Source organism: Myiozetetes cayanensis, unplaced genomic scaffold (assembly GCF_022539395.1).
Source record: "Myiozetetes cayanensis isolate MyiCay16 unplaced genomic scaffold, myiCay2020 scf12, whole genome shotgun sequence".
In the NCBI taxonomy this organism is placed as follows: Eukaryota; Metazoa; Chordata; class Aves; order Passeriformes; family Tyrannidae; genus Myiozetetes; species Myiozetetes cayanensis.
In genome coordinates, this window is record NW_026086826.1 from 9,136,002 (window position 1) to 9,158,826 (window position 22,825).

The following is a 22,825-nucleotide window of genomic DNA, read 5'->3' on the forward strand; positions in this document are numbered from 1 at the left end:
GTGCCATTTCCCTTACTGAGGAGAGGGACGGTGCCCCAACAGCTGCTGCCTGGGGCTCAGGTGGATGAGGGGGATCATTTGAGGCAGGACTTCGTGCTGTAGGAATGGGGTGTCAGCTGGTGCTCCATGAGAGTGGCCTTTGGGGACTGTCTGGAGGCATTGCCACTGTGCCTGGGGCAGACCTGTGGAGCTGCCCCTCATCCCTGTCTGCTGGGTGCACCAACACCTTGAGATGTAACCCCCAAACTGCCTCAGGGGTGTTGAAAAAGCGAAAACCAGACAAAGCCCAACCTTGTTTTTCAAAGTCTGAGATGCTCTGAGAAAGCCACTGGAATGCAGTGGGGGTGATGTGGAAGTGCTACTCATCAGTCACAGCCCTGAGGAGAACCCCCTCCCAGGCCTTCCTGGGCCACACAGACAGAGGTTTTCTGATGGAACTGATGTTCTGAAGGGCTTGCTGCCTGATGGGATGGGGACAGGCCCCAGGAGCCCTTGGGCATGCAGAACTTTGCTTCCAGAGCGTCATGAACTTAAACCCAAGGATGGGTTTTGCAGAGCTTAACCATGATGATGCTGTGCTCAGGGTAAGATGAGGCCATGGGGTACCAAAAATATGCACAGGGTCTTTTCCAGGCATCCCAGGGTGTCTTTTTCCTTTCTGCAACATCCAGTCCTTAAAAAGGTTCTTTGCCACCCAAATTCCCCACCTGGTTTATAAGCAGGAGCTCCTGCCCCTCTCTTGTGGCCACAGGCCAGTAGCTCCTAACCCTGGGCTGGCTGTGGCCATAAACCCCTAATCTCTGTTGTACCTTGCATCATAAACATCTCAGCTCAAGGCCTGGCATGGCTCTGCCTCGACCTCCACAAGATAAAGCCATCTCAGGCTGACCATAGTACAAAACATTCAATTTTTATGGAGACCTCTTATCTCCCAAAACTCAGAGCAATCCTGCCTTTTTATCACCAGGACCTGAGACATCCTTTCTACTTATCCTTAGGAATTGCTGCTGCTTGATTAGGTGGAGGGGATGATGTATTTGCCTGAACATTAAACTTTAGCTGACCTCTCCTTCTCCTTAAGTATTGTGCTTTTTACCTCTGCCAGGCCGTGGTCAGCCCTGGCTCCGGCCTGGCTGGGTCCCTGGGGATGCAGGGGGATGGAGCAGGAGTGACCTGGGGGCATGAAAGAACACTGCAATGGTGTGAGAATGTCTCATGGTTATGTACATTTGGAAGAAAATTGCAGTCCTGCAGCACCTGCTGGCCCTCAGGCATAGGGGAGCATGGACAGCAGGACTGTGTGGCTTGGAGCATCCCTGGAGCACCCAGCTCCACTGCCTAATCCCACAGCCAGCTCCCAAGGGAGGAGAGACGTGCTGGTGGGTGCATTCAGAGCAACTTGCCCTTACCAGCTTTTCCCAGATCCCTCCAATCAAATGCACCACCCCAGGACCAAATCAGCAATCAATCACCATTTTTCTTATTTGCTTAAAAGGGGAGTTACTCTCCTGCTCTGAACAACCTTTCCAGCTGTGGCTTCTTTGCATGGAAACACCCAGCTGCCTTGGTGCCCTCAGCTGCTAATTCCTGCAGGGACACAGTCGATTTAGAGAGGTAGATCTGGGACCTTAGAAGCAGGAGGGCTCCAGGGCGGCTGCCTATCATAGGCATCACTGCCTTTCTGCCCAGGATGATGCAGTGAACAAAGCTGCCTTCCCTGGGCCTCTGCCATCCTGCACTGGACAGGGCTGCTGGAGGATGGAGCAGGGAAGCATCCCAAAAATTCCAAGAAGCTTTTGGAAAAGAAAAGACTATGAAGACAGATGGGAATTTACAGGCCAGCACCCCAGGTGGGATCTGAGTGCCTTCTCCAGTATGCTGCCATCATGAGAAGGTTTAAGGACCTGATTTATAGATGCCTAAATAAATACATGGAACTAATATATCACAATACAGTGAGTATTTATCCATTTTGCAGGGGGAGTGGGATGGAAGTAGAAGGCAGCGTCTCTTTTAAGGCCATCCCTGCTGTAATTCATGCCCCGAGGCGACCTGCCAAGGGGAGGAGAAAGAATTCTGCAGGCAGCAGTATTGATGGGCTACTCCTAGCAGCTTTGTTTTAATTAATTTCCAAAGTGCTCCTTGTAGTGGATCAGGCAGCTCCTTCAAAGCCTCCTTCCACCCGCTGCTGCCTGTGCTCTTGTGCTGTGCCAGCGTGGGGTCTGGGGTAGTGGGGTGTGCCTGGGAGCATCTCTGCTCCTTCAAGCCCCCAGGCTTTTTTGGTTAAAAAGTGCAGAAGTGGTTGCTGCTTTTAAGCAGGGGGGGATTCCCCCTGGCCAAGGGGCCTCTTTGATGCTCACAGCATGGGCAAGCATATTTGTCAGGGCTTTTCTCTTCCCCTTTTTATTGACTTTCTGCTTGTTCCTGCTGCCAGGGGTCAGCTGGGGCGTTGGCTGGACTTTGCCAAAAGTCCACCCAAACCAGCCGGTTCCCAGGTGCTGACGCAGGGCCCTGCCCCTAAGATACAAGGGGTTTGAGCTCTGGGTTTGCAGCCTAGTTGGGTGTGTGGTGGTGGGGCTGGGAAGGGCTGGGAAGGCTGAGTAAGCGGGTTTGTGAACCTGGACTGCATTTGCCCTGCATCCAGTAAGGTGAGAGCAGTAACTGCAGCTCAGCGCCGAATTTGGAGGTGTCTTGGCTGACATGGAGGGACCTGTCCCCATCCAGGACGCCATGCTGACCGACACGGAGCCCTCCAACACCATCAAACTGCTGCACCTGCTTTTCCTCTCCACGTCCTGGGGAATGCAGATCTGGGTGACCTTTGTGGCCGGTAGGTTGGGGTCTGTGTGCACTGCTGTGGCTCTCTGCCCAGGTGGGAGGCCCAGGGGAGGGGGCTTTGCCCCAGGACCTATCTGCTCTCCCCCCTTGCAGGGTTTGTGATGAGCAGACACCTCCCTCGCCACACCTTCGGCTCCATCCAGCGTGAGCTCTTCCCCTACTACTTCCACATCAGCTCCACTTGTGCCTTCCTCAACTTGACTCTGTTTGCCATGTGCCACCCCAGCGAGCGCCTCAGCGAGGAACACACGACCCAGGTAGCCGCCTCCCCCTCTCAAACACTAGCTGGCTGTAGCCCAAACCCCTTCCTCTGCAGGGTCCCACCCTGCTCTGCTCCACTGAGGCTGGTTTGCACACCGTGTGAGCTCCACACGTGGCTCTGGTTAAAGAAAGCAGTTAGCACCCAGATTGCACAGTGAGCCTTGTGTGCAAGAGGGGCTGGGGGAGAAATTTAACCCACAACACGTGCGGGATATTCACAGTGGGCTTTGCTCCCCTGCAGATCATCCTCTTCTTCGTTTGCATCGCTGCTTCTGTGCTGAACACACAGTGCTTCGGGCAGGTCACCTCCGACATCGTGGCAGACCTGCACGCCGTGGAGCGCAGCCACGGCCTCGGCCACGAGGTCGGGCTGGTGGCCAGCGAGTCCCGCAGGAACCTGCGAGCCTCCAACCCCAGCTACAGGCAGCTGTGCCGGCAGTTTGCCCTCTACCATGCTCTGTCCTCCCTCTGCAACCTCTGCTGCGTCGTGTGCAATGGCCTGAGCCTGTACCACCTGGCTGCCAAACTCTCTGCCCTGTGAGGGCAGGGCACTGCGAGGCGATCGATGGCTGCCTGGCCAGAACCAGCATACTGTGAAAAGCGAGCCATCCTGCTGCCTTGCTGTGAAGTAACTCTGAGGTTGGGAGACTAAATTGCAGCATCCTCAGGTGGAGATACTCTTACTGTATTTGGGCATGGTGCAGAAACTCAGGAATAGCGAAATGGAAATGCTCTCTCTGCAGCTGTCTGAAGGCAGCCTCCGTGATCTAAGCAGGAGTGTTTATGGCTCAACAGCTTTCTTAATGCCCTCTGCATTAGCTGTGTTTAAAACTGCAGTGTATTTCTGCAGTCACAGAGAGACTGCAGAAGAGAAAGAAATGAGATTTAGAATTACTTTTAATTAAAAGCTGAAAGCTAGTAGAGAAGCACAGAAGACCCTGTATGTTGGCTGTATCAGTTAGTGTAATGGATAAGGTTGTTACGTTAGTGTTTACAATTACTGTTTGCCACTCTCTTCCAGTACTTCATGAGGTGAAAAAAAATATTGTCTCATTCATTAGGCAGAAGTCAGTCTAGTTAAAATAGCCATGTTTATTCCAGGTTCTGTAATACAATCAGTAGAGTAGCAAAAGGCTCAATAAAACACTGCTCCAAACCAGGAGCTCTGCTGTACCTTGGCCAGCAGCAGAGCCAAGCAGTGACAAAACAGCAGCTGCTGGATCCCAGGCAGGGACTTGATTGCATCCGCCCTGCTGCAACAGGCAGGTACTGCCCCAGCCCACTTGCTGTTAAACCCCAGCAACTACAGCCCACCTCTGAGGAAATCTGTGATTCTTCTCAGGTAAGGAACTGCATTTCCAGCTGCTGTTGCTGAAACCACAGCCAGTGTTTGGCACTGCATCAGGTTTATTTCAAAACCACATGCAGCCTATCATAGAGGAGACCTTCTGCAAGCCAGCTGGGTTTCTTTTCAAACAAATAATCCCCTCATGTAAGCCCTTCATTCTCCTATGCTGCTTTCCTGGAAGTTTCCCCATGTGCCAAGATTATTCCTCTTCCCTGAAGTGTGCAAGGTATTTTTGTTCAAGCAGAAGTTTGCAGCCTGTAGCTGGGCTAATGAACAGCAGCCTCTGGCGCAGGAGTCCTCGTTTCACTCTTGCTCATTACAGTCGATGCACCTTCTTCCCAGAGAAGTATTTCTTAGAGAAAGGAGAACGCTTCACAAATACCAAAACTGTTGGAGTCCCAGCCTTTACAAAATACCTGCAAAGATTAAAAGGACTCCTTTGCTTCCTTGTAGTTGGGCAAGTGTCCTGCAAATCAAGTGACTTTCACCCTGCTCCATAAAGACTGACCCTCCCCAAGGCCAGTGATGAGCTTTTGTGCAGATTAGCAGAGCCTCTTGGAGTAGGGGCTAAGCACATCTGAGGAGGAGTGTTTTATGAGTCAGCTCCTCTCCCAACAGCTACTTTTAATTAAAGCAGCTGTTATTCTCCCTCTGGAAGGAGGTGTCTCTTGCAACTGCCCTTACAGCCTGAAATCTGAGGGCTTGTGCACGCTGCTGAGTTTTATGGAGTGACAGCTTGGCCAGAGCCTGCAGCAGCGACCGAGATCCCACTGCAACAGCCCGTGCTGTGCAGCAGCTTCCTCCAGCTATGAGACGGTGCAACTTAACAGCATAGGCTTCACAATAACTTTTTGGCTTTACTAACAGCAAATTCTTCTCTCTCAATAACTGCACAACACTTTAAAGCCAGTTTCAGAGGGGAACAGTGCTGCATGCTGTGTCGGGGGCTGCTCACACAGCATTATGAACAGTGAGAGCATTGTTAACCTTCAACATGCTCTTATAGGCTGTTGCCTTTTTTTTTTTTTTTTTTAAAGTAGTACTGTGTAGATGGGATCTGGAACAGCCCTTTTGTGCTGCTCAGCTGTTCCCAGTTCCTCTTCCCATCTCCATCCAGACCTGGAAAGAGTTGTTCATTTTTTTGTGGGGGAAAACATATGTAAGTCACTAAAGCCAGGCACAAAATCCATGCAGCCTTACTGCTTTAAACCTTTAAGATGAAGGACTATTAAATCAGAGAAGAGTTAGAACTAATAAATAACAAACTGGACTTAAAACCCAAAGCTCCTACTTTTTGCCTTTTTTTCTTTGGACATGGACTGGTACAGCCTCACCTTTCGTGCTGCAGCACTTGTAGCAATGTGTGTTCTGGGTTCACCTCGTACATTTCTTCTCTTTCTTCATCTTCAAAATAGAGCTGAAAAAGGTTTTGGAGGGTTATTAAATGCCTAAAGGTACGTGAGGAAAAGTACTGGGCTTTCAACAGTTTAGTAGCAGCGCACCGTTATCAACCGGAGGTTTATCAAACCGCTGTAGCTTGAGCCCACCATGCCAGGTGCTAAACTCAGTGATGAAGAAACTGATCTGTGCAAATTCCAAGTCTTTCCTGTATAAACCAGCTTAGCTTCTGGCAGTAGCAGCAGGAAGGCAAAATACACTGGCTGTTCTTGTGCTTTACAGAGAAGCAATCCAAACCTAATGGCTGCTTTTCAACAGGTGAAACCCAGCGATGTTATGAAATAAATTGAGTAATTTTAAAGGTATTTGAAGAAAAAAGAGTTGATTTAAGCGATTCAAATCCAGCAACGGTGTCTTAGACTGTAAATACATATGGAAAAGTACACAGCCATTGTCCTTTTGGACCTGTCTGCTCACTGTACAAAGGGCTGTACTGCTGCCTGGCACAGATGACAGTGAAGTGAAAAATGAAAAATAAACATCTGTATCCTCCTATGAACCATTTCAGAAAAACTTTCAAAACCTACTGCAGCCACAACCAACTCACAACCCACCTTTGCTAAAGTGTTAATAGAGATATATTATCGTGATGCGATTATGTGCTTATGTACACCTCAAGTCAGCTCTGAAAATAAACTATTTTTTAAATAGTATTTTCTCATTTGTATTCAGCAACTCCACAATGCAGTCAAAAAACCAGGCAGCCTATCAGCTTGATGGTCTAAACCTTAATTATTGTTACAAAGATGTGATCTAGCAATATGTCTAAATACCTTCTATCGAATACAATGTAAGTGGAAAACAAATGAACTTTAATTTGCATTAGTGAATTCTGTCAGCACACCTGGTAAATATTTGTGTTTATAAGTGAATGCAGCTCTCCAGATCCTTGTTTCACATCTGTGAATAGTAAACAGGTAAACAAATCATACCCTCAAAGCTGTGTATTTTCTCACCCCAGAAAAAAACCCCAAACAAACCAACCCACAACACAACAACCCTGAAATTGAAGGAAAGTCAAACTTTTCACCTCAAGATTGCTGGGAAGGTATTTTCTTTCTAAATCCCAAGGAGGTAACTCAGCAAACATCACCATTAAATGATCAATAAACCTAAAAGCCAAAATACACTTGGTGAGCTTTGACAGACTGTTCAGCTTCAATCATTTGTACACTTGCATTGAATGATGGTAAAAATACATTAGCAAATTAGACAACAGACTTGAAAGTTAACTTTAGATCACTAACAGTTTCTTCCCTTCAAACTCATCACTTTCCCAGTGAATCCAAGGCCATATTGTGACTCAGGCTATCAGTTTCAAATTTGAGTAGTGCAACAACAAATTATTTTTAACTTTACATTTTCACACTGAAAAAGATGTCAAAATAAACACCCTGCATTTTATCTAAAATGGATTTTCCTTCTTCTTGGTTCCATTAGAGTGATGAGTATATGTTTGTGTGTCAGAGACTTGTTTATTTTGGTACTTGAGGAGTGTTGGAGGCCAATTTGTTCTAAAAAGCCATTTCCACTTCCTTTGGTCATGAAAAAGTGTAGTGAACACTATCATGTAAGTACTACAACTTTAGTAACCTGCTTGCACTGTAATTTTAAGTTCCAAACTTAATAAGAGATCTGAGGAATATGTATTCCAGAAAAAAAAAAAGTTACAAATTCCAAGTTTGTAAGATCATTGTATCATTACATCTTCCATTGTAAGATCAGAAATGGAAATTAATATCAAGAAAAGTGGAATTCCCACCTTGCCAGTCACTTGCTTATAGTCTGAAAGGCCTGCAGCAGTTCAGTCAGGTCTGCTGAAAGCCCTAAGAAGAACTGTGAGGTCACTGGTGGTTATAAGAGGTCCCTTTTGGAAGCTTTTAATGCTTTTTAAGTTTAATCTGTTGATCTGAGACCCCACATTTGGTGGGCTTTGAAACAGCCCCTTAATAAATCTCTAGAATCCACACGTGTGGATGGGTCACAGATATTACTGTCCACTAATTAATTACAGGTCTAAGCTTGCACTGCAAGCCCCTTGATCACCCTGGCAAAATGTATTTGTCTGCGCTATGAATTTATATAAATCATGGAATAGTTTCAGGTTGGAGAGGACCTCAGAAGGTCATCTAATGCAACCTCCTGCTGAAAAGAAGGGTCAGCTCTGCAATTAGAAATCCAAAATCACTTCATCAGCATGGCAGTGTCTCACTTGCTGTCTGTTCTCATCTGCTCAAACACCTCCCTTATGCAAGAATTCTGCTGACAGTGCATTTACCTGGAGTTCTCATGAAAAGCCACAGTGAAATCTGTCTGCTCGTGCTCAGGGTACAGAAAGAGGACAGGCCAGTTCAGGTTGCCATCAGCATCTAAATGCACCTTTGCTCCTGTGGCATTGTCAGAGTGGAACCCATCTAAGGATATCTCAGCCAGGCCATCCGATATTTCCTCTTCTTCATTTGAAGGCTCAAGAACCAGCTTGATATTTCTTTCCTGGAGGGAAGGGAGGGGAAAAAACTAAAAAAATCAACCAAAAGCCAAACAGATATGGCAGAGAGAATAAGAGCAAAAAACTACCAGGAAGTAAAAGGTCAAATTGTGTTGTTCTTAATGAGTCAGCTCTTAAACATGCCATCAAAAGCTTTCCCATAGTATCAGACTCAAGGGACTGGTCTTCCCAGGAGAATCCAGAACCTCAGCCAGGTATCCAGATACCTCATGGAATGGGTGAGGAGAGGTGGCAATCCAGAGGAGCCCACACACTGAGAGAAGAGCCTGAGAAAATGTGTGGAAAGTGATGGATCTAAAATCCTTTTCTTTGGAACCTTCCAGGCATCACTTCAGGATGCAACTGCACACACCAGCTCCTGAGAGCATCCACTGCTTCAGAAAACTGAAAAAAGATCAGTCTTTTCCTTGGAAATCTGACTTCATGTAATAGCCCAAAATATTTTAATGTAGCCCAAACATTCAATGAGGTAGGAGAGGATCTGGGATTGATTCCCTCCTCCACCCTATTGAATGTTTATCTTCTACCCTTCCACTGAAGAAATGCCAATGGGAAGCAAAGAAAGCAAGGTTCCTTGGGCTAGTGTCATGCTACAGCCCAGCAGCCAGAGCACTCACAAAGCTCAGTCCATCTCCTAACACTGGGTTTGTATTTTGCCTTAGTTGTTGCCCGAATTATGGAAACCTGGAAGCTGCAGTCAGAGATAAGGAGAATTATGGTTTTAGCTCCTTTTTTTTTGGCTCTAGCTCTCAAAAGCCCTCTAAAGCAAAATAACAAACTTTTAGAGACAAACAAGAGAGCTCTTAAAAAAAAATCCCAAGCCACACAAAGCCAGCCCCTCTCAGCGACCCACCTTTATTGCTGCAAGCAAGATATCCCTCTGACACTTCTCTTTCTTCTCCATCACCTTTGCTTTCCTTGCATCCCGCTCCTCAGCTCGCTACATGTAAGAAAAGGTTGCACCATGGTCACACACAGCAAATCAATGCTCATCACTGCTCTACCCTGACAAGGGGTGGAGAAATCAGTTTGGGTATCCAGAAGGGTCCCCTCCAGCTCCTTCTCCTACACAGCTCAACACACACCACGTAGAGCCACCACTCAATTCTCTGTGGGGATATTACACTACACAGAAACCTGTGTGGAGCACTCTTCAACCAAGGACCCCAAAGTGATTCTTGACACAAAGCAGAAGACAAGCACTGCAGATGCCAGACTGCCTTAATATCTACCTTTAATTTGCCAGCTTTAACTCTTGTTTCCAGAAGCTTTTTCTCTGTTGGATCTATTCGCAAGCCCTCCTCACACCATGCTATTGCTTCAGAGAAATTCTTCAGCTCCATGTGACAGAGTGCTCCTGGAAGGATTAAGATTTTAAATCTGGAGTCAGTGTAAAACTACTACACAAAGTGATGGTTATAAAGACAGCATTAGGCCTGGGGCTTTTGCACTACAGTTTTTTGTCTTGCATGGTCATGTTCAATCACAGACTTCCAGCAGGTCAGCTGAGAAGAAAAATCTAAAATATTTTGTCAGTTCTTGTATTGTTTGCTCATGTGGTCACAGAAATTATAAGAATTATTCTAGAAGTGTCTGTTACAAGCAAAATGTTATCATAATTAACATTTCAGTATTTGTCTGGTAAGGAAAAATAAAAGGAGAATTTCCATAGAGTGAGAAATGCTGGGGAGAAAAACACAAACACACCCCAAAAACTAGTATTATGGAAAACAGGAAAAGTTAGGCTGTGCTCTACAGAAACAAGTTCAGTGCCTCTTTGACAGAGAGAGAAATTGAAGAGCAAAGGCTACTATTTTGACTGAAAATCTGAAGAAAAACCCAGAGCTCTGTTTTATGGAGAAACACCAATAACAAAACAAGTGATGAGATCTCTTACAGTAACTGCTTTACCTTTCTGAAATTAATTCTGTCCAGAAACAAAGTATGATCCTCACTCACAGTAATTTAATGCTTATGAACACAATTATTAAACACGCAGTAACACGCAAGGAAACAAAGCAACATCTAACAGCAGCCTGTTTCAGGGCTTGTAACAATAACAGTACAATAAGTAAAGCTAACATGTGCCAAGTGTTTTGGAACCCTGTTTCTTACACTCCATGAAGCAACATGACCTTTAACTCTTACCTCTTATGACTGCTTTGAGATGGGTGGGCTTTAGCTTTTTGGCTTGGATGGCATCATTGAGAGCAGAACGGTAGTTACCTACAAAGCAAGTAAAACTGCTCAGAACCTTGCATTTATATTTAAAATCCAACCAGACACCAAGGTGACAAAACAATTTATGCAGAGACCCTATATTTCACTGTTTCTACAATTCACTGTGAGGTGAGAAGAAGATAAAAAGGAGTAACCTGGGGGCAAAAAGTGAAAGGACAGGAATCAAACACACAGGTGAGGGATAAGTAACATTTCCCTACTGCAACACACAACAGCATTAAAAAACCAAGAACACCTTCCTTGCTGTGCAGATGCTGTTGGTAGGATGCGTGGTAGCTGTAAGAGATCAGCTTTGTGACCACCTGAGGAACCTGGACATACACAGGTCCATGGGACCTGACAAGATGCATCTCAGGGTCCTGAGGGAACTGGCTGATGTAGTTGCCAAGTCACTCTCCACGATATTTGAAAAGTCATGGCAGTCAAGTTAAGTGCCAGGTGACCAGAAAAAGGGAAACTTTGCACCAATTTTTAAAAGGGATAGAAAGGAGGACCCTGGGAACTACCAACCTGTCAGCCTCACCTCTGTGCCTGGGAAGACCATGGAACACATACTCCTAGAAGTTGTGCCAAGGCACATGGAGCCCAGAAAGCCAACCATGTCCTGGGCTGCATCAAAAGCAGCACTGGCAGCAGGTGGAGGGAGGAGATTCTGCCCCTCTACTCTGCTCTCATGAGATTCCACCTGGAGTACTGCATCCAGCTCTGGGGTTCTCAGCACAGGAAAAGACATGGACATGCTGGGAGTGAGTCCAGAGCAGGCCACAAAAATGATCAGAGGGCTGAGCACTTCTCCTATAAAACCAGGCTGAGAGAGTTGGGGTTGCTCAGCCTGGAGAAGAGAAGGCTCTAAGGAGACCTTAGTGCACCCTTTCAGTACTTAAGGGGGGGCCTACAAGAAAGATGAGGACAAACTTTTTAGCAGAGCTTGTTGCGTAGGAAAGAGTCATGGTTTTAAACTAAATGAGGGTAGACTTAGATTAGATATGATGAAGACATTTTTTACAATGAGGGTGGTCAGGCACTGGTATATGTTGCCCAGAGATGTGGTAGAAGCCACATTCCTGGATCCCTGGAAACATTCAAGGCCAGGTTAGATGGGGCTCTGAGCAAACTGATGTAGTTGAAGATGCTGCTGCTCATTGCAGAGGGATTGGACTAGATGTCCTTAAAAGGTCCCTTCCAACTCAAACCATTCTATGATTCTAAAAAAACCACCGGCTTTGCCCTCTCCTGGAGCCAAGGCTCAAGCAGCAGGTCATAGCTGCAATGAACAGAGCACAGATCGTACACGCAGCCATGCTCTGAAGTGAACCAGGTCTTCAGGTGCATTTTTCTCATGAATAAGCTACTTAGTCTGTTGTATCACCAAAAAAAAATAGGGGTGGGTGGAAGGAAAATGGAGAGGAAAAACAGCGCAGAGCCCCATTCCCATCCCAGCTGGAGCTGGCACAGGTCCCTCACCCAGGTGGAAGTGTGCGGCCCCCCGGTTCGTGAGCAGCACCGCGTTCAGCTCGGGGTCCTCGCACTTCTTCCGCAGCCCCTCGGAATAGGCGGCGACCGCTCTCCCGTAGTCCTTCTCCTTGAAGTACTCGTTCCCTTCGTTCTTGTACATCCTGGCCAGCTCTGCGGGGACGGAGGGGGGTGAGGGCTGAGCGGGGGCGCCCCCAGGACATGCCCAGCACCCCCGCGCGGTGCCCACCTGCGGGGCTCTGCTCCTCGTCGAAGAGCAGCGACTGCAGGCAGGCGAGCTCGGGCTGCCGCGCCGCGTCGATGTCGGCCGGGCAGCGCTTCATGAACATGGGGATGGCCTCCAGCTCCTGCGGACGGATGGGCACGGACACACACACACTCACACACATGGCGCCCTCAGCTCAGCTCGGCTGGGCTAGGCTCGGCTTGGCTCGGCTTAGCTCAGCTCGGCCCCCCCGGCCCCGCCGCCTCACCTGCTCCCACGTGTCGGGATGCAGCGCGCCCCGGTACCGCGGCGGTCCTGGCACCCCAGACCCGTCACCCTGCCCGTCCTCCGCCATCGTGCTGCTGCCTGGCCCCGCCTGCGACCGCCCCCGCCGCCTCCGGCCCGGCCCCGCCGCTTCCGATCGCCCCGGCATCCGACCGCCCCCTGCTCCGTCCGACCGCCCCCGCTCCTTCCGACCGCCCCCCTCTCCTTCCGACCGCCCCCCGCTCCTTCCGACCGCCCCGGCATCCGACCGCCCCCTGCTCCGTCCGACCGCCCCCGCTCCATCCGACCGCCCCCCGCTCCTTCCGACCGCCCCCCGCTCCTTCCGACCGCCCCCCGCTCCTTCCGACCGCACCCCGGCTCCTTCCGACCGCCCTCTGCTCCGTCCGACCGCCCTCTGCTCCGTCCGACCGCCCCCCGCTCCATCCGACCGCCCCCCACTGCAGCCCCGCTCTCCACTGCACCTTTAGCCGTCACCTCCCGTGGGGATGGATGGCAGGAAGAGCTGATCCCGCCTGGAACAATCGGGAGGAGGCCGAGGTGATCGCCCCGGCCGGCAGCACGTGGAGAGCTGGGGAAGGGTCTGGAGCACCAGGAGTGGCTGAGGGAGCTGGGGGGACTCAGCCTGAAGGCTCAGGGGGAACTTTGTTGCTTTCTAAAACTGCCTGAAAGGAGGTGGGAGTCGGTCTCTACTCCCTTGTAACAAGTGACAGGACAAGAGGAAACAGCCTGAAGCTGCACCAGAGGAGGTTTAGACTGGATATTAGGGAAAATTTCCTCACTGAAAGCATTGTCAGGCATTGGAACAGGCTGCTCAGGGCAGTGGTGGAATCACCATCCCTGAAGGGATTTAAGGGACACGTGGATGTGGCACTTGGGGACATGGGTTAGTGGTGGGTTCGCAGTGCTGGGTTAATGGGTGAACTTGATGATCTTAAAGGTCTTTTCCAACCTAACTAATTCCATGATTCTCTGACAGGGGCATCTCTGTTGCTCATGATCTCTCATGACCCTGGAGCTGCATCACAGGCAAAGTGGCTCCCTCCAATGAACTCTGTGCAGGAGAGGCTCATGGGGTGATGGCACCAGTCATGACTGCTGGGATGGTAGCAAACTGTTCCTTATGGGAGCCACCAGGCCTGGCACAGGCAACCCCCACCCTCATGGATCCTATGTATCTCCAAAGAGAAGATGCAGAGGAAAGGGTTTCCTTTCTCTCCCTCTTAAAATCCCTTGTGCTGAGAACTTGGCACATAAAAAAGGTGAAGGGAGCTCTCCCATCCCTCCCTGCAGCCCCAGCCTCGTGTGTGCTCAAAAGAGGCCATGGCCAGCCTGTCAGCCCCAGCTGAGCAGCGAGGGGATGACCCTGCCAGTGCTTCCTCAGCCACACAAGGTTACGTGTGCTGGTAAAAGCAGCTCGCAGGGACCTGTACCCAGAGGGGGTAACATCCCCAGCCCTGTGGGGGGAATGTGGGCTGATTGCTGCTCAGTCTCAGCACCCAGCACTCTTGCAAGACACCATGGCTGGCTCTAATGTGAGCTGGATTTGCCTCTGCTCACCCAGAGCCATCGCCAACATCCTGCATGTCCTTGAAAAGGAACCAGGGCTGTTCGAATATTACCTAGTGCAGCAAAGATGAGAGATTCAGAGACAAGTAATTTAAGGGACTTGCACTTTACTCAGCAACTCAGTGACACCCTCCTTGGTGAGGAACAAAACCTCGCCAGCATTCTGATTCCAAACCTCAAAGACCGGGGGGTCCTCGCAAGCCCTCTTCCCAGCTATGACCACGTAGGGATAGCCCAGCTTGTTGGCATCCTTCAGTCTTTTGCCAATGGTCAGCTGTGTCCTGTCATCCAGCACCGAGTCAGTGGCGAGGTGGGGCAGCGCTTTGGCCAGGTGGTCGTACACTTGCTCCAGCCGTGCCACTCCCTCCTCCTCCTCCTTGCTGCCCCTCTTGGGGGGGATGAAGCAGAGCTGGTAGGGCGCGATGAGGCTCGGCCAGCGGATGCTGTCCTCCGTGGAGAGCACCTCGATGGAGGCCGCCAGGATCCGTGTGACACCCAGGCCGTAGCACCCCATCTGTGCCAGCTGGGGCTTGTTCTCGTGTGAGGAGAAGACGGCGTTGGAGACTGAGGAGTACTTGGTGCCCAGAAAAAACGTGTGCCCCACTTCAATCCCTTTGGTCTTGGTGAGCCTCTCCCCACACGTGGGGCAGGAGGTTTGCTCCCCGTTTAACGTCTCCACGTTGGCTGCAAAATGTCCCTCAGGGCACAGCACAAGCCTGTCCTCGCCGATGTCTGCCGGGAGCTGGAACTCGTGGGACGTGGTGCCGCCGATGCTGCCCGTGGCTGCCTGCACCTTGACGAACGGCAGCCCCAGGCGGCTGAAGAGGCGGCAGTAGGCGTCACACACCTGGCCGTAGGTGTGCCGAGCCGCCTCCTCAGAGGCGTCGAAGGTGTACATGTCCTTCATGTAGAACTCCCGGCTGCGCAACAACCCAAAGCGGGGCTTGGGCTCGTCCCGGAACTTCCTGGTGACCTGGTAGAGGCGCAGCGGGAGCTGCTTGTAGGACAGGCTGCTCTGAGAGGCCACCAGCTCCGTCACCGCCTCCTCGTGCGTGGGGCCCAGGCAGTAGCTGTGGTTGTGCCGGTCCACCAGCCGGAACAGTTCCGGCCCCATCTGGTCCCAGCGGCCGCTGGCGCGCCACGGCTCCGCCGAGCTCAGGCTGGGCAGGTTCAGCTTCTGCCCACCCAGGGCCTGCATCTCCTCGTCCATCACCCTGATGAGCTTCTCCATGGCGCGCACGGTGGGCGGCAGATAGCAGTAGCAGCCGGGGCTGGCGGGGTGGATGAGCCCCCCTTGCAGCATCAGGCGCTGGCTGCGGCACGTGGGCTCCCCAGGCCTGCCCTCCCACCCCGCCTCGCTGTCCACCGGCAGCGACAGGGGCTGGAAGAGCTGCGAGAGGAGCAGCCACCTGGGCCTGCCTGGGGCACTGCTGTGCCGGGGCCTGACGGGCTGGGGGGTGCCCAGCACAGGGAGGCAGCATCTTCTGAGCAAGGCCTCCATGGTGCTGCTGGAGAGGGCCCGGAGCCTGCAGAGGGAGAGCGGGACAGAGCAGGGTCAGCACTGCTGGGACACACCACGGGATGTGCTGCTGTCTGCAGCCACCCTGACACCCACCCGCAGTGCAGCACAGAGGTAACCACACACTGCTGCACACACAGCCAGGTGCACACACCCACACGCCTTCAGGGATACACAGGTACCCTTACACGGGCTCGTGAATGCATCACGGGCACACACACACACGTACACATGTGCACGGCTTCCAGGTACCCCCTCACGGACACACGAGTGCTGCACAGGCACACCTACGTGCATTCACACACAGCCTCTGCACTCCTGGGATGTGCAGATACTCCTACAAGAACACGTGGGAACGCTGCAAGGGCACACCTGCACACGTGTGCACATACACACACACACACAAAAGCACCCTCGCCCCCATCTCTTCTGGGTGTACAGGTACACCTACACGGACACATGTGAATGCCTCACGGGCACACCTACACACGTGTGCGTGTGCACGCACCCACACCCACACCCCGCACACACCCCCGGGTGCACCCCCTGCACGCCCTCCGGGATGTACAGGTACCCTTGCACGGACACACCTGCACACGTGTCTGCACAAGCACACCCCCCCTGCACACCTTCTGGAGGATGTACAGGTACCCTTGCACAGGCACGCGTGAGTGCTGCACGGGCACACCGACACGCGTGTTCTCACACACATACGCGTGTTCTCTCACACACACACACGTGTGTATATTTATATACACACACACTCACACACACGTGTGTATATATATACACACACACTCGCACACTCACACACACTTACACCCGGCGGCGCAGTCACTGGGAGCCCCTCCCTCTCACGTGGGACGCGGGCGAGGCGCCCCGCACTCTATGGTTCCGCCGGTGGGGCGCGGGCGCCCCCTGCCGGCCGGGCGGAGCGGCTGCAGCGACGGGCGGGGGGGGGCACGGGTACCGGGTCTGGCACGGCCGGGATGCCTAATTAACCCTGTCTTAATTAACAAGGGTTTAGGAAACTGAGAATATCCTGACGGCTCATGGGACAGACAGCCACTGCTGGCTGAGAGGGATAGGGGCCGCTCATCCATCCAGCCCTTGACCTTCATCATCTCAAGGAGCACCTTCACCATCTCCGTCCTCTCCCGGAGGTCATGGCTCTGGAGGGCTTGGTCACCTCCAGAGGGTGGTTGTGGCAGACCACTCTCAGCTCCAGCTGCAGGTGCCGGCTGGGAATTTCTCATCTTTCCTAACTCCTGGAGCCACATTGCCCACTTGGATGGCCCGCCTGCAGCATTCAGTGGCGAGTGTTTTCTGGGTTGTGAGCCCTTTGTCCCTGAAGAGCTGCAGTTCGGGAATGGCATCACCCACGTCAAACTCCATGGCTTGGTCCAGGAGTTTCATCCCCCAGGAACAGTTCTTGCACAGGTTTTGCCCCTTGTAAACAGGAATGCACATGAGGATTTCCCATCATAGAAGAATTGTAAAGATTTCTTCAAATTACATCTTTAAATAAAATAAGGATTCATTCTTACTTCCCTATACTTAAACAAGATAATTTAACTACTCAGTGAAGTGAAATCTCCTCCTCCAGTGGAGTACTTTACTATGTGCTTACAGCTGCTCTCAGAGGTGAGGGAAGAGGCTGAAAAGTGCAGTGTGGAGGTCACTGGGTGCCAGGCAATGTGTGTCTGCCAGACTGGTTAGCAGAAAGCTGAAAAGAGGTAAGAAAAAGGCTTTTGATTCTCAGCCCTCCTTCAGGCACACTCCAAGTGGTTCTGTCGCTGAACACATTGGGACATGCTGCCCCGAAGACTGAGCCAGCAAGGGGGAGTAGATGGGGTTGTTGCTTTCAAGGATCCATTTTGTCCTGCCCCGCCTCTGTTTACTACTTTTCACTATTACATGAGGGTAGCAACTTGCCTCCCAGACCAGCCTTCACTGGTTTTGTCAGGCAATTCTTCCTACGTGTTTCCCACCACAATTAGACAGGCAATGCAAACACTGCCGGGGAGAAGCGCTGTGGCTGCCTGGGAGGCTGGAGGAGCAGGGTGGATCCCTGCGGTATCTGCTCACACCTCTGGACACCCAGCACACTGTGCTGGCCCCAAGCAGGACTTACCTGCACCTGCCAGCTGAGCTGTCTCACAGGACCTCCAGTGCCACATTGCATATCCTTTTGGCCATCTCCCGCTTGCCCAGGAAGTGGAAGATTTTCACCAGGCAGTTCGGGATGGGAGGGTTGTCTCCATTTCTATTGCCTGTTGGAGCCAGAGAGGTGAAACACATTTCCATCAGTGACTTATTGCCTGCTGTGCTGATCAAAGGGACAAAACCATCTTGGATTGATTCGCTGGGGCAGCATTTTAACCAGGAGGGTTTAAGGCTATTCAGGATATGTGGTCTGTGGGGAAAGCTGATCTCTTATTAAATCAGCAGACAGGAGTGAATGCGGGGCTCAGCTTGGGGGTTATGTGCCTGAAAGCCTCTCTGTGATCCTTATTTTTTCCAGCTGTGCTGGGGGAACCTAATAAAGGTACTGCTGCCCCTGCAGCCTTTCACCAAACTGCTCACCCGCTGCTCTGGTAGGGCTGATTTATGCCATTGAGGCCAAACAAGAGTGGCCTGAGAGGGGTGTGCTGTGCACATGTCTGTCTGGGGCCTCCTCTCTTTGCCCTGTGGGATTTCAGAGAGTAAAATTGCTGAGGATCGGGGGAAGATGAAGGAAAGACAGAGTAGGCAGTGGCAGCTGCCTGGAATCAGTCCCTGGCACAGTTCCTCGCCAAAGCGATCGAGGGATCTGTGTGAGAGAAGCCACAGTCCTGGAACCCCACTGGGTGGTGGAAAAGTCCCTTCCCTTTCCTGTAGCATACCCAGGGAGCACCAGGCAAGGTCTAGGGAGGAGAAGTAAGGGAAGGCAAGAGGCCAAGTCATTCAGTGGCTGAACCTGCAGTTTGGTCTTGGGGTTGGCACAGAGAGGTGGCACATCCCATCTGGCCCTGGACATGCTCTTACACAACCTGTAGGGTCCGTGAGCCCTGCGCTGTCTCACACACCTGGCTCACTAATGTCATTCCCTCCAGTGGTGTTACTGTAACTGCACAAATGCAGGACAATGTTTTTATGCCCACTGGAGTGGGGTTACTGGAGTGGTTATAGGTCCTGTCATTTATTCACCTCTTGTGAAGTTACTCCACACCCCCTGCACCCTGGCAGCTACCCAAGGTAACCTTTGGGTGCTTTCAGACAGCTCCCCCTGAGCAGACAACAGTTTCTATTACAACGAGGATCCCCACCTTGACTCTGCTGTTTTCCAGTCCTGTCTGCAAAGGCAAAGGGACATTCCCTGGGGAACCGCGGTGCTGGGTGCCACAGTGATGGTTGCCATGGCAAGGGCTTTCACCATTACCACAGTCCTTGGGGACTAGAGCTGCCGGGATGTGGCTACAGGCATGGCCAGGGGACACAGGCAGTAAGGTCAGGGCTGCATGTGTGGAGAGAGCTGGACTTAGCCATGTAGCTCCCCTCACCTCCCAGACTGACTGTGCCTGCTGGGAAGCAGCTTCTTGCACAGGGACATTTGCACAGGACAGTCTGGGATACCCAGCTCAAGCTGGGAGCACCTTGGGGTGGAAGCCTGGGAGGTGGGCTGCTCACACTGAGCACCCACTGCCCTTAGGCAGGGAAGCTTAGCAGGAGCTCAGCAATGACCACATTACCTCTGCCTGCATCCTCAGGCCTTTGCCCTTTTCAGGGGATGTTTGGACAGCCCTTCCCATTAGTTTTGCTCTGCTTCAGCTGCAAGCAAGCAGATGCACTTCATGGATGAAAGCAGCTGAGTTTGAGTCCTTTTAGGTGCCAAGAGCTCCTTGCATCCTCAAAAAAGTCACATTCTGCTGCTTGAAAGCCAGTTTTTCCTCTAGCAGCATCAGCAGCACATTGCAGAGCCTGTTCAGGTAGGAGTTCTTGCCATAGTACCCATTCCTGGAGTTGTATTCATCTTGGCAGCTTCCCCATGGAGAACCAGAACAAAGCCTAAAAGGCTCAAAGCAGACAGGGAAAGCTTTAGTCTGAAATAGTCTAGGGGGCTAGGGAGGAGCAGCAGGAAGCCACGTGGATTCTCTCCTTTATTCAGCAGAGTGAGGAACAGGCAACTTGAAAGAGGTCAAGGATGAAAACACCTTCGTAATTGGTGGGGAACTTTCAGATCACATTTGAGTGGGGAGGTTGTGACATGGCCGCCCTTCACTGCAGCTGGCAGTAGATGACTGGTGAGTGTGCTCGAGCCCAGAGAGATAATCGACTCTTTACGGCCCACTGTGGCCAGAACTGCTGGTGGAGGTCACTGACTGGTTACTGTGTGCTCTCCTCCCTCCCCTACAGTACAGGCTTGGTTTGGACAGGATGCGCCACATGTTGTTGTATCAGTTGCCAAGCTGAGCGGCTCTGGTGCTGGCAGAGTTGTCAGGAGAACACTTTGGGGTGGTGCATGGGGGATTTCCCAACCTAGGGGAACCTCAGTGGGAACTGAGAGCTGCCAGGAGCCCCCAGCTCATGAGTCAGTGGCTAAGAAGACCTGGGCAGGGCTAGGAGCAAGGGCAAGAGAGAAAGACTGCTGGAATTGCACCACATCTTCCCTGCGGTAGGGCTGACAGGCAGACAGGATGCACGACACAGAGGATTCCCTGTCCTCTGAATGCAGTGACTTAAAGGACAGGGGGCAATGACACTGCAACTGGTGTCAGACGGGACAAATGTGTAATTGAAGCACTGGATTAGGACTGAGAAACACTCGGCATCCCCACTGCAGGTTCCCTCTGTGGACAGGGAGGTTGGCATTGCCACATCTCTCCCTCCCAGGAAAGTGAGGAGACCTTGGTGCTTCCCCACCCTGCAGGGTTAGCGGGAGGGTTAAAGAACAGCTAGCTCTCAAGGAACTTCACAGATGTTGAGGTGGTGGCTGTACCTTGTGAAATGCAATTTTCCTGCAGTGGAGCTGTAGGGAGGTAGTTTCCACTGAGTTAGAGGTAGCTTGGGAAGGAACTGGAAGGTGGATGGATAATCAGGCTGTCTGGACTCATTCCCAGTGCCAGTACTGGACTGCTCAATGGCCCTGAACAAAAATCACCTTCAAGGCTGTGCCTTTGCTTCCCTGCCTGAGAAAGGAAGATAACAAGGCTCTCTGGCTGCAGAGGATTTGAAACCTCCAGCATGAAAACCCTGTGCAGCAGCTGTAAATTAGGCTAATGAGAGACCTCGGGACAGCCCCACACCCTCACCTTCGCTTGTGGGCAGGATTAGTGAACTTGCTGTGGTGGCAGGATGGGCTGACAGCTCTGCAAGGGCTGTCTGCATCTCCAGCAGGTAGGCAGAAATCTGTCTTGGCAAAATATACCTTGGCAGCTTTGAGTGGGGCAGCCAGAAGCTGTCCCATGATGGAGAGGGTACGATGAAATCAGCTTTTAGTACTACCCAGCTTTGTTAATCTGCAAATTCCCACAGGAATAAAAACCCAATCTGAACAGTATGTGGCATCTACAATTCAAACACATCTCTCTGATGAGCACCAGCTCCCAAATCACTTTTCACATTACAGCTGTGCTTTGGAAAATCCCAATCAGAGAATAAATGGCAGAGATGCCAGCAGATGAGGTGGGGTAGATGAAAATACAGCATGCTGGCATCCAAGTTGAGAGATGGGAAACAACTCATGTTCTGTGCTAATAAAACTTTTCTTTATGCAGTCAGCAGTCTAACTTTTCTGACACGTAGTTATTTACACCGTGGACTTTATAGTTGTGACATACTTGAGAAGATGATGCCAGATCCTACACATCCTCCAGCAGAAGATCTGCTAGCACACAGCAGCTCTCTCAGGGTTAAACATGTCCTGTCAAACACTACTGTTACTTAAAGGAGTTGCACATACCTGCTGTGGGTGGTGTTACCTGAGTAGCTCCAGGTCCATCAATGCAACTCCACGGAGAACTGGATCTGAAAAAGTGCAACTGCAGCAAAGCAGAGCAGGCAGTTAAAACCTGGAGGGCAATGGAGAAAGTGAGATGAGCAGAGCTGTCAGTAGTAACAGAGGCTGGCCACAAAAATGTACTCGGAGCACACTGGTTCTCTCAGAGTTAAGTTTTATCAAGTCTTGTACAAGTGTTTAGACCAGACTGGAATAATTAAATTTAGGTGTAATTACATGTTAGTTGTGGCTGATTAAGTATGCTAATTAATCTGCAATTATCATTTGGTGGGGGGAGATAATGGAACACAGGTAAAATTGCAATGATTTAAGGAAATCCTGACTATTGTTCCAGAAGCAAGCAAAGGAGGAAGGAGGACTGAAGGGAAATGCCTGAGCAGTGATGTGGGTGAGGGAGGCTACAGAAATACTGCTGGGGCAATAAAAGAGGGTTGTGAAATGCAGCTGTAAGCCAGGGCCAACACAGAATGTGATTAAAGAAGGGCTTTGGAACCTGAACTGCAGTTTCAGCACGGCGGAGGTACTTGGCAGCCTGGATTTCAGGAGACAGACTGGAAGCTTCTCTCTGGGAAAAGAACACTGGGAGAAGGTGTACCAGCTATGACCAGGGGTGGGGCAGGAACACCTCCCACTGAGCCTACAGAGCTGCCACAAAGGCATTTTAGAGGTGGGTGTGAAATTCCTGAGGCGGAAGAGCACACTGAATCTTCATCCTCCCTTCAGTGGCTGCTCTTTCAAAACAGGGATTAGATTTGTTAGCGTGAAGTGAGAAGAATGAAGGAACTATTCATGTCATTAGGTAGCACCTAAATCCAAAACAGGGGCTTGTCCTCCTTGGACAAAACATCACAGGGATAGAATGAGGCGAGGGTAGGGGGAAGGTCAGGATAATTGGCACCATGAGGCTGTGGAGCTAGGTGGGCGTAACTGAAGGGTTAAGCCTCAGCTATGGGGTGTTTGGTGTAGGTGTGTCTCGGGGCAGAGATAAGTGAAGGCTCACAGACGTCAAAGACATTCCTTCGAAGCAGTTTGCAGCACCAGGGTCCTCATCTCCCACCCATCTCCCAGTGCCTCGGGTCTCTCGCCCAGAGAGCAGCTTTTCTCAGTAATTGCTGACCATGTGT

The 22,825-nt window shown here is 51.0% G+C and overlaps 3 protein-coding genes across 6 annotated transcripts; 1 reads left to right on the forward strand and 2 right to left on the reverse strand.

Moving 5' to 3' along the window:
* The first annotated feature begins 32 nt into the window (after positions 1–32).
* Positions 33–5,712, forward strand: TMEM205 (transmembrane protein 205). Of its 2 annotated transcripts, XM_050306829.1 has the most exons (4): positions 33–2,648; positions 2,725–2,830; positions 2,932–3,095; positions 3,341–5,712. In XM_050306829.1, the coding sequence occupies exons 2-4, from the start codon at positions 2,731–2,733 to the stop codon at positions 3,638–3,640; spliced, it is 564 nt and encodes a 187-aa protein (XP_050162786.1). In that variant the 5' UTR covers positions 33–2,648; positions 2,725–2,730; the 3' UTR covers positions 3,641–5,712. The 2 variants fall into 2 exon arrangements, with proteins under 2 accessions (XP_050162786.1, XP_050162785.1); XM_050306828.1 differs by having other exon boundaries at positions 33–2,830.
* TTC4 (tetratricopeptide repeat domain 4) lies at positions 4,168–12,715 on the reverse strand. The gene is made up of 10 exons (XM_050306830.1): positions 12,602–12,715; positions 12,358–12,475; positions 12,120–12,281; positions 10,563–10,640; positions 9,647–9,771; positions 9,268–9,354; positions 8,184–8,398; positions 6,936–7,017; positions 5,782–5,864; positions 4,168–4,863 (listed from the first exon to the last, which is right to left on the reverse strand). The coding sequence occupies exons 1-10, from the start codon at positions 12,686–12,688 to the stop codon at positions 4,764–4,766; spliced, it is 1,137 nt and encodes a 378-aa protein (XP_050162787.1). The 5' UTR covers positions 12,689–12,715; the 3' UTR covers positions 4,168–4,763.
* A 1,560-nt stretch (positions 12,716–14,275) lies between these two features.
* Positions 14,276–22,450, reverse strand: PARS2 (prolyl-tRNA synthetase 2, mitochondrial). Of its 3 annotated transcripts, XM_050307321.1 has the most exons (3): positions 19,435–22,450; positions 17,838–17,976; positions 14,276–15,710 (listed from the first exon to the last, which is right to left on the reverse strand). In XM_050307321.1, the coding sequence occupies exon 3, from the start codon at positions 15,683–15,685 to the stop codon at positions 14,276–14,278; it is 1,410 nt and encodes a 469-aa protein (XP_050163278.1). In that variant the 5' UTR covers positions 15,686–15,710; positions 17,838–17,976; positions 19,435–22,450. The 3 variants fall into 3 exon arrangements, with proteins under 3 accessions (XP_050163278.1, XP_050163277.1, XP_050163279.1); XM_050307320.1 differs by having other exon boundaries at positions 17,838–22,450; XM_050307322.1 differs by lacking the exons at positions 17,838–17,976; positions 19,435–22,450 and adding an exon at positions 16,524–16,566.
* Between the last annotated feature and the right edge of the window lie 375 nt (positions 22,451–22,825).